Source organism: Euprymna scolopes, chromosome 26 (assembly GCF_053919585.1).
Source record: "Euprymna scolopes isolate OS-2025 chromosome 26, ASM5391958v1, whole genome shotgun sequence".
Taxonomy (NCBI): domain Eukaryota; kingdom Metazoa; phylum Mollusca; class Cephalopoda; order Sepiida; family Sepiolidae; genus Euprymna; species Euprymna scolopes.
The window spans coordinates 29085587-29100586 of record NC_136507.1 but is presented as its reverse complement, the minus strand read 5'-3'; the positions used below and the strand labels follow the sequence as shown (position 1 = coordinate 29100586).

Sequence of the window (15000 nt, the reverse complement as noted above, 5' to 3'; positions counted from 1 at the left end):
CCTACCGCCTTACATTCATTAACCCTTATCCTTGAGTGGCCTTCGGGCCTTGATAAGTGGTGACACATACGCAATATTTTTTTAAAACTTCATCGAAATTACTCATTTCTCCTCAACGGACTCAATGTCGAAAATGGATCATTGTGTGGCATTTAACCGATTGTCCAAACTATGCCTTACACATTCATAAAAATATTTCAATGCAATTACTGAATTCTACTGATTTGCTGAACAAATACGGCCATAAATATATACGCAATATATAGAATGTGATTGTATATCATATTATGTATTATATATATGTGTGTGTATGTGTGTGTGTATGTATGTATGTGTTTCTGTGTATGTATGTGTGTATGTATGTATGTGTGTGTATGTGTGTATGTATGCATGTATGTATGTGTGTGTAGAGTGATAAAAAGAACAAACTAGGTCACACGTCCATCAACGTTTCGTCTGAATTGCAAGACTTCTTCTGGAAAAACGTTGATGGACGTGTGACATGATTTGTTCCTTTTTCATCTCTATCTCGTCGGAATACTATTTTCATTATTCTTATCATATGCATATGTATGTGTGTGTGTGTGTGTGTGTGTGTGTGTGTGTGTGGAGAGAGATATAAAGAACAAACCAAGTCACACGTCCATCAACGTTTCGTCTTTATTGTAAGACTTCTTCTGAATGGACGTGTTGCTTGGTTTATTCTTTCTGTTTTTTTTTTTCATCTCTCTATCTCGTCAGAACACTAGTTCCATTATTCTCAGTATGTATGTGTGTGTATGTGTGTGTGTGTATGTGTGTGTGTGTATGTGTGTGTACGGTTGACGTAAGAAAAAGAAAAATCGGAAATGACAACCAGGGGTACAATAGATATTCTTTCCCAGAAACGTATCTCAGCTTGAAGGTATTTAGAGGTTGTTATCGAGGTGCAAGGGGATGTTGGGTTTCCTTACGAGGTTAAGTCAATAATTCAATGTACAAGATTTTTTCTATTGTCCTTGGCAGTATTTCAACAAACATCAAGTCACACACATGCGTACATACATACATACATACATACATACATACATACATACATACATATACGTATATGTGCGTGTCCGTGTGCGTATAGTATTTATATCAATAAATATATAAAGATAGAGACGTTATTTGAATAATAGGAGCTATAATTAATATATATATATATATATATATATATATATATATATATATATTTATACATACACATATGTATATATATACATATATATATACATATAAATATATATACATATATATACACATATGTATATGTATACATATACACATGTATATACACACATACATACGTACATATATATATATATATATATATATTCTAGCAGACCGCCCTATGTTGCTGGTTTAAACTACGTGTAAATATGATATTTTATGGAAGCGTAGAGAAGTATTTTAAATCGATTCACGCCCATCACGTTCCAATTTTTTTCAATTTTGTCCACTTTACAGCTATTTTTACCAACTAAAAACCAAATCAAATTTGTTCCACAGGCGTGAATTCCTTATATATCAAGTTTCAAATTTGTAAACCAAAAATTGACAGAGTAGTTTGGTAGAGACCGTCTTGCTCACACAGAGACAAGGTCACGTTTCTCTTTCTCTCCGTCCCCCTCTCTCCCTCTTTATCTCTCTCTCTCTCTCTCTCTCTCTATATATATATATATATATATATATATATATATATATATTCTCTCTTTTTTTTTCATTTTTCTTAAACTTTTTCTTCTAGGGGATGGGACATCCAACCAGATGTCTAACATTTACCCCTATTTTAGTGAGTCCAACCAAGAGATCTTTTCAGGATTCTAGCCGTCCCTTTCAGTGCAATCGTTTTTATTTCACTTTCACTTGGTGCACCGGGTATGCTTGCTATGTACTTTTTAAAGTTCTTTTAAAAAAAAAAAAAGGGACGGCTAGGTGTGTATATTCATATCAATTTAATACTCCTAAAAAACAACCAATACCTATATTTCAGCCCTTTATTCAAATTTTCACAACGAAATATATATTTACTGAAAAACTTGAACACAGGCATACATACACAGACACGCACACGCATAAATAAGTCGGCTGCTACTTCTTAGCTAAATGAAAAGCTCTGGCAATAAGCGAATCGAGCACTTTTAAGTTGTAGTCAATGTTGATATAAAGACCCTGTAAGTACAATTTACGAGTATTTCTTTCTGTGAGTTAGGTATAAGAAATGTTGACTTTAACTATATGTTTGGAGGATCGATCCCTGGCTTGGGATAGGTGCAAGTCTAGTCCTACTGGAGAACTGTGATACAGCGGAACAATCTATTTGTCAATGCCTATATATATATATATATATATATATATATATATATATAGGCATTGACAAATAGATTGAAATATATGTGCGTGTGTGTGTGTGTGCATGTGCGAGCTTGTGTGTGTGAGAGAGATGGAGAGTGTGGTATGTGTCGTATCACAGTTTGTGTGTTTGCATTAGATCTGCCAGTCTCTACATCTCTGACATCTCCCCACGTTTTGTTAATTTACCGATCCCATACGCCACTCTTCCTCCCTCATCTCCCGATAGATCATCTTCCATCGAAATCTAACAAAGTTTAACACCCCACCCTTTCCCCTCTGAATCATTTCTTTCCCACAAATCCTTCGAGGCTCAGCGTGAGAGTAATCTTTCTCCTCGTTCTCCGTAAATTCTAGAACATTTCAATATTCCACACGTCACTTGCCTGCACATCGCCACAGATAAATGCAGCGATATACGGTTGCGTAAATATATGACATCTTCGAATACATAAAGTTTAGTCAGTCTCTCGATTGTTTTTTTTTTTGTCATCGATAGCTTTCTTTCTGTAAAATCAATATTTGGTTCTGTTTCGTCATTTTTTATTGTAGATCCTTGCAGTATGTTGGTAAAAAGTATTAAAATAGAAGTCGATTGAATTTCTTCTAGAAAATACGTTGTTTGGATCGGAATTATTATAAAAATCCAACTATCTTTAAGAAACGTACATCGCTCTTTATTAGTCCATACAAAGTTACTTCCTTTCGATTAAACATAACATAATATCTATACATGTTAGACCGTTAAAATAGGCAAAGGTTATAGCTCGTTTATTTGTGAATGCTTTATGCCAAATTACTTAAATATGGTTTAATTTGTGCTAATTTTGATATTAAATATTTATTCCTATTAAACCGTAATCCCTAATTCGCTGCACCTTATCGTAGAAAAGGACCTTATAAAATTATCATCTATATCAACCCAGAAGTTTACAGAGAGACAGATAAATAGATAGACATACTTAGAGAGATATTACTTGCGGTAACATCACAAAAAGTCCGTCATTTCTCGTAAAAGCCAGTGTGAGCGAGTCATACTGAAGAGATCTAATTTAGTCCGTGAATATTATGTGATTTTTAATATTTAGTCAGTTTACTTGACGGGAAAGTATCCTAATGCCAGGTTGTCCTGGCAAATATCTGCACACAAAATACTTAGACACTCGATGATAGTGTCTAGTAGACATTCAAGTTCTCTCCATTAGGCATTCAAGGGAAGCTTATATTCTTAATAAAACGCTCGCTGAATTATGATTTGAATATTGAACTAGAGGGAAAAATGTGGTCATATCGTAGGTTTATTTAGCCATGCGTAATTATAAAACTCTGTTATATCTATAATATAAAGCTGAACGTCTGTGTGTGTGTGTGTGTGTGTGTGTGTGTGTGTGTGTGTGTGTGTGTGTGGTCACGAATAGGCTCCTATATGGTTGACTATTTTGAAAAACTGATTATATATAATGATAGAAGATGTATCGAGGATCAGGAATGGGTATGTTTGATCTGGCAGAACCGTGGTTCATTAAAATTGTGGGGTCTGCGATCGCGCCTGGCCCACAAAATATGGAAATAAATAATGAAAAAAAAACGTTTACAAGTATTTTTGATATAGATGCACAAAAGAATACTTTGATAAGTATGTTTCAACTTAAATAGGGATGGTATAATAAAATTGTGGGGTCTGCGTTCGCGCCTGGCCTCCATAGAATGGAAATAGGCACACATTTTAATAAAGGCTTTTCATATCTACCTGCGTAAGTATATTTTGATAATTATGTTTCAGTTTGAAGAGATATGGTATAATAAAATTATGGGATGTTCTTTCGCGCCTGACCTCCATAGAATGTAAATATGTCACAAAGTTTAGCAAGTTTTTTTTTTTTTTAATGGGGTGAAGGTCCACAATAACACCTTAACTTTAATCTTAATTCACGTTAACTTTTAGTTATTTTTTTAGTTGAATCATATTGTGTCGAATAAATTCACCTCATAAATTCACGTTCTTATTAAAGTGAAAGCAAAAAAAAAAAAAAAAAAAAAAATGAAGTCGACACAAATTTTGCATAAATCTGTTTTTTTCCTTCTCCACGTGCGCGTGGTACTTTTTCGAAAATAGATAAATAGAAAAATAATAAAAAATAAGAACGTTACTTGTTATCGTGTCAAAAGAAGGAAAAATTCTGCTCACGTGATTACGTGTCTTTTTAAAAACATTTACATAACCTTTTTATTTATATATCTGTTTAAGCTTTTTTGTCAGTGTACTAGAATGGATTCAGTTGATGTCAACCCTTTCTGCGTGTTCTTTAGATTACAATAGTACAACCCTGAATCCGACGGCGCAAAACTACACCGTTCAATACTGTTAAACTGATACGAAGCTGTTCTGCTTGAAAAGGGCGCCATTTTCTTCTTATTTATATTTATATCGATTCTTTGCTTTAAAAAGCTAAAGTAATTACGTATTTACTTTTTTAATATCCCATTTTGCTGTTTCGGATTATTTTACTAAAGTAAGTAAAGCTTGATTATTTTTCAAAACTGTTTTTGTTTCTCTGTTTTTCGATATTTCGTCGATATTATTTAGTAAGAGTGTTTAGCAGAAAAGCCAACAAACGACTACCCGAAACAATAAATATACAAGAAATAAATGTTACCATAGGCAAGAAAAGTTCAGTTCATGTTTTTTTTTTGTTTTGAAATAGTTTTTAATGCTCTTTACTTGAAATAATTTCAGCGAACCGAAATTAAAACGAAATTTGAGGCGATAACTACTTAAATGAATTTTTATATAAACTACACATGCAATAATCGAATATTTCTCAAGCACAAAATAGCGGAAAACATTAAAATATGTTTATAAATATTCCTTACATTGACGGAACTCTCTTAAATTGTAAACACAGAATGCTCAGGTGCCCCTCCTTCAAATTGAAAACGGGGCTCTCCATTTTAAAGTTGCTGCTATTTTGATTTTTTTAAACCGGTTCGTGAATTAAAAAAAAAAAAAAACTTTTTTACAAACTACTCTAAAATACAAATCAATGAACTTTTCTACCATAAAAGTAACTTTTATTTCTTTTATATATATATATCTATATATATCTATATATATATATATATATATATATATATATATATATATATATATAAAAGAAATAAAAGTTACTTTTATGGTATATAATGGTATATATATATATATATATATATATATATATATATATATATATATATATATATAACATTTTCTCTTTGTAAGGAAACAATCAATCTGTTAAAAGGATTCGCTACGAAATAGATACTGTCAAGAATTGTATAAGTCAACTGAATTAAAGAAATAAATTATAAGATGGCCAACATGAATTTTGGAATATAGTTTTTTGTCAAATATTATCTATATTGGTCTGTAATTACATTGAGTTTCTTATATAAGGATTGGGATATATTATAAGACAATATATTTCTACAGAATATATATATATATATATATATATAGGTACTTTTCTACGGGGAGGGGTCGCTTTTTTGCCGATATTTTCGAAAATCAAGACTCAGCAACCCTGCCCCATCGTGGTTAACCACCTGAAGAAGGCCAGAGGAATACTTGTCTGAAACATTGTGAAATAACAACAACAATAAAGATGAGTATAACAGACCGAAAATAATCAATACAAAAAGCTTGTGTTTATTTGAATAAATTAAAACAAAAACAAAATCTCACCCGTCTGTGTTTCTTGAAGCTGCGATAGATAAACTCGGCCTCTTTCCGAAGTGCTGTGACATCACGTTCAAGTCATCTCGATAAATAGCTTGAGGGGCCGAGAAACTACTGTCCGGGTTAGGCATGTTTGGGTTTTCATAAAAACCTCCAGGGTAACCGTGATAACTCATAGCCTCGCGTGAATAAAGGCTCTGGTTCTCGTGATAGGCGGTCGGGTACAATTGCTGTTTGTGGTCGAGATCGGTGTAAGCCGAATTCGACTGTGACGGGTATAAGGGTTGGCTCTGGGCCAGCGAGTGCTGTTTGGGGAATAATTTTTGGTTGTTGTGATAGGACTGCGCGTAAAAGCCGATCTCGTCGGCCGTGTAACCATGGTACATATCCTCATACTGGAGACCCGACTCGGCGTATTTCTCCTCGGCGGGCACCGTGTTGCACTGGTCGTGAAAAAGCTGGTACGGCTGCTTGAGACTTCCAGCACCATCTTTGTCAAACGTCGTATAGCTGCCCTCGTAACAGTAGGCTGATTCGGGATAGACGGCGTGACCCCCCTGCTGGTGGTATACAGTGTTCGGCGTGCCCGACGGGCAGATCTGGTTCGCTACACTGCCGCCGGCCGAGCCACTGTCGTATGCCGTCTGGGGTGGCGGGTATGATTCACTTGAGAGGTCATCGCTGGAATAAGGTGTGTCGGTGTGCAGGTCCTGTAATGACGATGAGAAACTGGGATACAAACTGATATCGGCCGAGATGGTACTAGCGGTAGTGACGTTCATGTTTCCGAAGGAACCACTGGAGAATGGGTCCAGGGACGCTGGAGATCCAGTATTTAACGTCGTCTGAAAAGAAAAAGAAAATGAATCTATCAAAAAATCGAATATTTAAAAATCAATAAGAAAATATATTACTTCCTGTCAAGACAAAGTACAAAACCAACTTCAAAATCTAGTGAGAGATGCCCTTTTATCTTCCTTACTTTCTTTTTCTCACATAAGAGATATTGGTCGTCTTTCTCTAATCTATAGTTTTTTTTTTTTTTTTGTTTTTTTTTTTCATGCTAGGTGCCGGATTGAGCTTCAGTTTATAGTCTCTCGCTATAAAACATTCACAACAAAAACTCGTCTTATTACAACCACTATCATTAAATTTCATTTCTATCTTTTTACCTAAAACTAAACGAAATTTCCCTGGGCAAATTTTCTTTCTTAGAACTGGCAGTTTGTAGAACACAATACCGTGGCACTGTTTTCCAACTGACTACAACATAGTAGTTTTCAAATCTAATTCTTGTTGAGCCTAGAATGCAATCAATATCCTGTGTAAATCTGATTCAAGAAAAGGGTACATACTTTCATCATATTTTCTGGGGGCTTTTGGCGAGTTTTTTTCTTAAAAATTCAACAAATTACCTACCTGAAAAAAAAAATTATAACTTTAAAAAATAATTGATGACTCCCATGATGCAAGTGACTTACCTCCTAATTAACTCCAGAGGTAAAAATAATGGCCTTACAGCTTTTTCTTTTTTTTTTCTTACAAGGTAGTTACCATTTATCAAGGCCCCGAAGCCACTCAGGGATAAGGGTTATTGTAAGTACAGTACGTTAGGGTGGAGATTTAATGAAGTGTCTACTAAAGGGGGCGGTTCATCAGGAATTTGTTTACGTTGAACTTGAAGACATCCAAGTTGTAGTTAGGTGGGAAGCAGGCAGACGGAACAGAGTTCCACAGGCGTGCAGTTCTAAGAAAGAAGCTTTGTTCATGGAATCTACGTTTTGATTTAGGCATAGATAAAGAGTGGGGAAAGTTTTTGACAGTGGATTCAGTTAGACGAGTGTTTTTCGTAAAAGATTGGCGAGGGGGGGCAGAGATTGGAGTTCAGACGAGCACCTGCCATGGAAATAACGATAAAACAAAGATAGGCTTGCAACGTCTCTTCTGTGGGAGAGAGGTTGCAGGGAAGAGAAAAGGGCATCCCCCACTAAGCCACGAAGTCTGTTTTGTACTCTGTCAAGGCAGGATAGGCTGTTTCATATATATATATATATATATATATATATATATATATATATATATATATATATAAGAAAATCGTTTCTTATCGTTGAGCACTTTCAGTTGAAATAAAAAAAATCGGTCAATGTAGCTTTTATGCGCAGATCATCATACAATGATTAGATCACTCTGACAGACGTTAAAAAGCATTTAAAAAATAAATGTTTAAATTTCAACAGCATTTCTCGCTGTTAATGGTAGCCGAATGGATTAGGTCTTTGCTAATGAAGCCAGGGACGGCTTTTGTTGCCGGGTCCGAATCTATCAACCGGTGTTAATCGTGACACACTGCACTGATGATTCCCGAAAGTATGAACCACTAGTGTCTATAGTTATTATAGTAAATAAGTAAATAATTTTATATATATATATATATATATATATATATATATATATATATATATATATTGTAATGAAGCAAACGTATCAAGACAGTAAAACTCTACGTGGTTAAGAGGAGCAATTCATATTTTTTTTATTTGTATACTCTTACGTTTGTATAATCCTGGCTTTTCTCCTCTTTTGATGGCAAGCATTTAGCCTTGAAATGCCATTACCTAAAGGGTTTTTTCTACTCTCCTCTCATTTTCGTCCTTATTGATCTGATGATAAATAAAGTTATATTTAACTTTTCCACATCTTATTAATTTAATTTATATATACATGACACATATATATATATATATATATATATATATATATATATATATATTATTTGTAGTCATCGACATACAGTCCTGTTTCGTTGTATCACAACTCATCAGTGCCGCTAGACTAGCATCTCTCCCAAGCCAAGGATTGAACCTAGAACCGTCGTGTTGACAGTCGGCAGTTCTCTCACTCGACCATGGAATCGACGCCCGTAAATAACTCGTCGGAATGTCTATTTAAATAGACACCCGCCACCACTTTTATAGTGCTCAAATCACATGTTCATAAACAAACAAACAACGAGCTCCGCAACACACACACACACACACACACACACACAATAAGCATCCCGTTTTACTCAAGGCCAGTCTTTTAAAGAAAATACATACAAACACAAACAAAGAAACACAAAACAAAAAGAAATATATATATATATATATATATATATATATATATATATATATATATATGCAAATAAAATTACAACGTGTTGGGAAATGAAAAAAAAAAGAAAGTTATTTATGTATTCATCAACGTTTCATTTATATTTCTAGACTTTCTCGAAAGTCATGAAATATAGACAAAACTGATGAAACACAAATACTTTTTTTTTTCGTTTGAATTTTCCGTACTGAAAAAGGCGCGCGCACACACACACACACACACACACACACACACACACACACACACACACACACACACACACACACACACACACCGTTTTACTCGAGGCCAGTCTTTTAAAGAAAATACAAACAGAAATAGAAACAAAGAAACACAAAACAAAAAGCAAAAAGAAACCATTTTGGAAGGCCTTTTCTTAAAATTAATAAGATGTATGTGAACGTAGATCAGCTGTGGCGCATCACGTTGGAAAATTAAATATTTTTGGCTTTGATTCAAGATAATAACACCCAAGTCATTTGTTAGCTTTTAAAATCAGCACAATATATCGGGTACAATATAATAATAAACACAGAACTGACTCTATAATTATAAATACAAAAGTTGCAAAAATCAAATATCATATTTAAGCGTAGTTTACGACCAGGCAACGCCGGGCAACCTGTTTTGTTTTTATTATTAAATTTTCATCCCTAAGTGCAGTGTTACTTTAATGTGGAGGGCTACTATCGGGGACATAAATTGCAGGGATACCATGAAGGGAGTTGAGCAGCAAGATGTCAGTTGACATTACACTTAAACTTCTGCATGTCAGTACAGATGGGGAAGCAGGAACCCGGATGGGAATTTCAAAGTCTAGCAGTTCTGGGGAAGAAACGATTAGAGTAGAAAGTTTTCTTACATCTAGGGATTTTTATTGTGTAGGGTGGGACTTTGTTACTTGTCAGGTTTGTCGGAGGTATTTACGTCGAGGGGGTACGAGGGCTTGTATTCGTCAGAGCAATCCACCATTAAAATACTTGTAAAACAGGCAGATGGATGCAACATTTCGTCGATGGGAGAAAGGCTAAAGCCTAGCTGACGGTTCAGCTTGACGACTCTCTTTTGAACCCTGTCCAGGAATGAGAGACTAGTAGCAAATGCACCAGCTCAAACGTGAGACCAATACTCCATACATGGGCGAATGGTGGCCTTGTAGAGGTACATGATACTTTCAGGCGTAAGTAACTTTCTAGCACGGTAGAGAGAGCCCACCTTCTTGTCAGCAGCCTTAGTTTATAACAAAATGTTGATTTTTAATAAAGCTTGGTGGATTATAACTTCCTTAAATTTTTGTTTGCATGGTTTAAAAAATTCTTTTTATTGTTTCCGAGATTTAGTTTTTAATATATAATCTTGAATAACGCCTTTGTTGGCACACGTGCCATAGGTTCGCCATCCGATCTCTTTCGACAGCCTTTTTTTTTTTGTTTTACTTTTGTGATATGACTGGTTTATACAGTTATTTACAAATAAATACACATTTTCTTTATTATAATGTGGAGGATAATGTCTTGTTTAAATTTTTGTTGAAGGTGTTAGTAGAAATTAGATTTTTTCTTTGTAAACAGACATGAATGTTTTCTTTTACGATCTCTTTTAATCTGCCATATGTAATCTTGAAGCACGCCATTGTTGGTACACGTGCCATAGGTTGCCTATCCTTTAACTTAATAAATGCACTCTAGTAGAACATGTTTCATTCTTTCTAAAGTTTGGAATGCTTGGAATATTGGTTCTTGTTCTTTTACTAACTACGAATGTGTAATTCTTGTACGACCGATGCGTTCAATTCTTTGGTGCTTTTCTCTATGTCATCTTTGTCTTTACCAAATAATCAACACGAATTCTTGATGTAGTCTCAGACAACAATTTCATTTCCCGGAATTCGCAAGTAGCAAGGGGTTGGAAAGCGGTTCACAAACGAAGATGGATGTGGGAGATATTCAATGAGTGATAGGGAAAGGTTGGGGGCGCACCTCATCGTTATATTGTAAGGCATCCAAGCAAACCAAATTCAAAAAAAAAGAAAAAAAAAAATGCCAAACGGTGTCTTTTTGTAACCCACGCATATTTCAGCTTCGAAAAAAAAAAAAAAAAGCATTTTTGCCCCTTTGTTGTCCGTAGTGACCTTTATGATTATCGTAGAAAAAAAAAAAAAAAAAAAAGAACCCGCCCGAAGTCTTTGTTTTTATTTTTCTCTTAATGACGTCACAGTGACGTATATCTCTGTAATCTGAAAATGAGGTTGTCTCTGTTTTCGTCTTTCGAACAGTTCTGCGGCAGTTTCCCCTAACCCACCCACAACGAGAACTGTTTCGTTGTCAGGGATCGAACTATCGATCAGAAGCTGAGCATCATCGCCGATTTCTATCCTTAGCAACACAACATCCAACGCGCTTTTTTTTCTGTACAGTAAATTCTGCAATGTTTAATAAGTGCCCTTCATAGATAGGATGCTATATACTATGATTAAGTCGGTTATATGAGAGATCTTCCAAAAAAGTAATGATACCGATCTCGTGAAAATTCATCGCCTCCATCGAAAGTTTTAAGCATACATACATACATGATGATTGCAGTGTCTTGTCAGACGAGTGCTACTCCCTCAGACATTTAAAATCCATGAGCCCAAATGCCTGAGGGAGTATCTATACAAAGATGATGTTACAGAGTCTTAGCTTTGTACGACAGCCAAGTCTCTCTCTCGGTTCAAAATGTTGAGATCCAGCAACAAGCAAGAGCAAGATAGCCAGAAACAAATTAAACTGCAGACCAGCTTAATGCGGGTACTGGTCTCCCGCTTTATGTTTTTTTAAATCAGATATTTGCTTCTCCTAGAAAGGTTGCCTTCACCACGGCTTACGGGAGCCCTCTCCACCCCAATACACACACACACACACACACACACACACACACACATATACACGGTGCTAGTTGGCCGTTGACCCAGAAAAAGGGCGACATACATACATACATACATACAGACAGACAGACATTTAAACAGATTTTTGCCCTTTATATCATAGATGTCGTGCATCCTGAGGAGGTCTGGCGCGAACACAATATAATTGTACAGCCTTTGTTAAAACTTAAAAAAATACTTACTATACATTCTTGCCAATCTAGTTTCAGAACATATTTACTTATTAACTCCATCTCCTAAACTTTTTAAGGCATTTGTGACATATTTCCAATCTATGAACGTCCGGTGCGAACGCAGACCCTACCATAATTATTCTACGCCGTTTTTCTCAAACTGAAACATACTTATCTATGTACAGTAATAGAATTTCAGAATATATCTGTTATATGGGGGATCTGTTGCAGTTTATTTCCTGTGCTAGCAACCATGTTGGTGATTTTACCTTTTTTAGGTGAATTGAAATAACGAAAGTCGTGGAAATCTGGTGAGACTTGATGTCACTCGTATTCCATGGTAATCTCGCCTGTTTTTGCCCAGAAGAAATAACTGTTTCCCTCTTAGTTAGAAAACTTCCAGTAAGTAAATATAATTTAGAAAACCTATTATGTCTCTGTATCTGTCTGTCTGTTTGTCTCCAATTTTTCAAAGTGCATCTCCCCTGAGATGAAAAAATAGAAGGGTTTTGCGAGGCGGGTAAAATGATTGCATTTTGGGGGCTTGTAACCAGTAAAAATGGATTCTAAGGGGTCAAAATTGAAAAATAATTCTGACTTGGCAGGCGTAAGTCGACTAAACCTGTTATTTTAACGCATGCGCAAATATATACATTAATACGTTTAAGTGGGTTCATTTTTGATTATTTCTTATCACTCTAACGACAGCTTAAACGGTAGCAACTAAGACAGGAGCGGTATATGTTTTGGTTTCAATTCTAGCTGATGGTATGCAAGCCATTTTTTTTTAAATTTTTATCTCACTACTATATATTAGGTACAATATAATATATAATAATCGACTCTATGATAATAACTACAAAATCTTCATTAATTAAAATATCATATTTAAGCGTATTTTACGACCGGGCAACACCGGGCGGCCAAGTAGTCAACAAGTGAAAAAGAGTTGTTATTTTTATTTATTTATTTTTTACATAGGCATAACCACTTATCAAGGCCAAGAGACCACTCGAGGATAAGGGTTAAGAGTGTACAGTAGTCAATGTATCTGGAGTCGAGACTTTACTATTGCACTAACTTTTATTGCTCAAAGGTGTAGTTTAGTATCTATTCTGACGCTATAACAATATCATCCCATGAATTACCTCCTTCTTTGTTTATTTTGAGAGTATTGCAGTATTGGTTCTGTACTGATTGATACCAACTTCTTAGGAATTACCTTCTGCTTGTTAGTGGGTAGTGCAGTATCTGTTTTTTTTTGTTTTGTTGCCATAATACCATCTCCTAGGTATTATCTCCTCCCTTTTGAGAGCAGGGGAGTAGGGCAGTAATATGGTCTGTTGTTACGGGACTATTTTCTAAGTCATTACCTCCTTATTCGGAGTAATATAGTATATGTTTTATTACTATGTGAAAATCATCCCAGGCATTATATCCTCTTCTGAGACAGGGATACTATTGTATGTGTTCGTTTGTTATAAAAGCAACTTCCCAGGCCTTACTTTCTCCTTTTTGAGGGAGTACTATGAGTCAACATGAAATCGACTGTTCATTCATAAACTTAGCACTTGTGACATGTTATAATATTACTAATAGAAATATACAGCATTTTGTAGCTTGTCAAAACAAGCAAAAGTTATACCCCGTTAACTTAGAATAACTGTTTTATGCCAAATTAATGATTGATTAAAGTTAACTTTGTGCGCATTGTTGCATTGAATACTAATTCCTTTTAATCACTGTGTGTCAAACAGATACTACAATACTTAGTTCGCTGTACATAATCATGACAAAGGTCGATGCAAAATTTCAGCCATATCGGCCTAGTAGTTTCCAAAAAACTTCCTCGAGTAATCCTTATTAATCTCTGTGCATCAAAAGGATACCATAATACTTAGTTAGCTGCACCTTATAAAAAATGCATAGAAAATGTTAGCTAGATCGGCCCAGTAGTCTCCGAGATAACTTCTGGATTATGTGTGATACTGTGGCGATTAATCCCTATTAATCCGAAGTTGTGCATCGAAGGGATACGATAATACTTAGTTCGCTACATCTTGTCATCAACAAGGTGCATACAAAATTTTCAGCCAAATCGACCCAGTAGTTTCCGAGAAAAATTTGATCGACAAGACGAACAGACAGACAGACAAAGAGAAATAAAATAGAGCATATCATAGATCTGCTAATGTCATCGCCTGCTGTTTGTTGAAGCCTCACTTATTTTGGAAAGGGGGGGGGCTTCATTCTGATGGACGCGTCACCCCCAACAGTCATCTATTGTAGACTCAGGCCGTTTCCGAAAACATGTTTCTAATATGGAAGTATGCGAAGGGCGAAAAGCGAGTGAGGGAGGGGGTTGCATTCTGCCCATTCTGACTACTTGTCAGTTGCAGTGGAGCAACAAGGGAGACAAAACCCTCTTTTTGTGCTCTTTGCATTTCGATATAAGACACACACACACACACACATATATATATATATATACATAGTGTATATATATATAGGTAATGTATATATATATATATATATATATATATATATATATATACAGGTAATGTATGTATAGATAAAGGTAATGTATATCTATATATATGTAGACCTATGCACATATATATTGCAAACAAAACAATAATGTAATAATTTTCCTT

At 35.1% G+C, this 15000-nt stretch overlaps 1 protein-coding gene across 1 annotated transcript in view; it reads right to left on the bottom strand.

Annotated features, from left to right (window-relative positions):
* Positions 1–15000, bottom strand: part of LOC145247806 (uncharacterized) — a 248927-nt gene that overhangs the window by 30815 nt on the left and 203112 nt on the right. The window contains exon 3 of the mRNA XM_080109440.1: positions 6098–6936. Within this exon, the coding sequence (XP_079965566.1) occupies positions 6098–6936 (839 nt within the window). The remainder of the gene's footprint in view (positions 1–6097; positions 6937–15000) is intronic.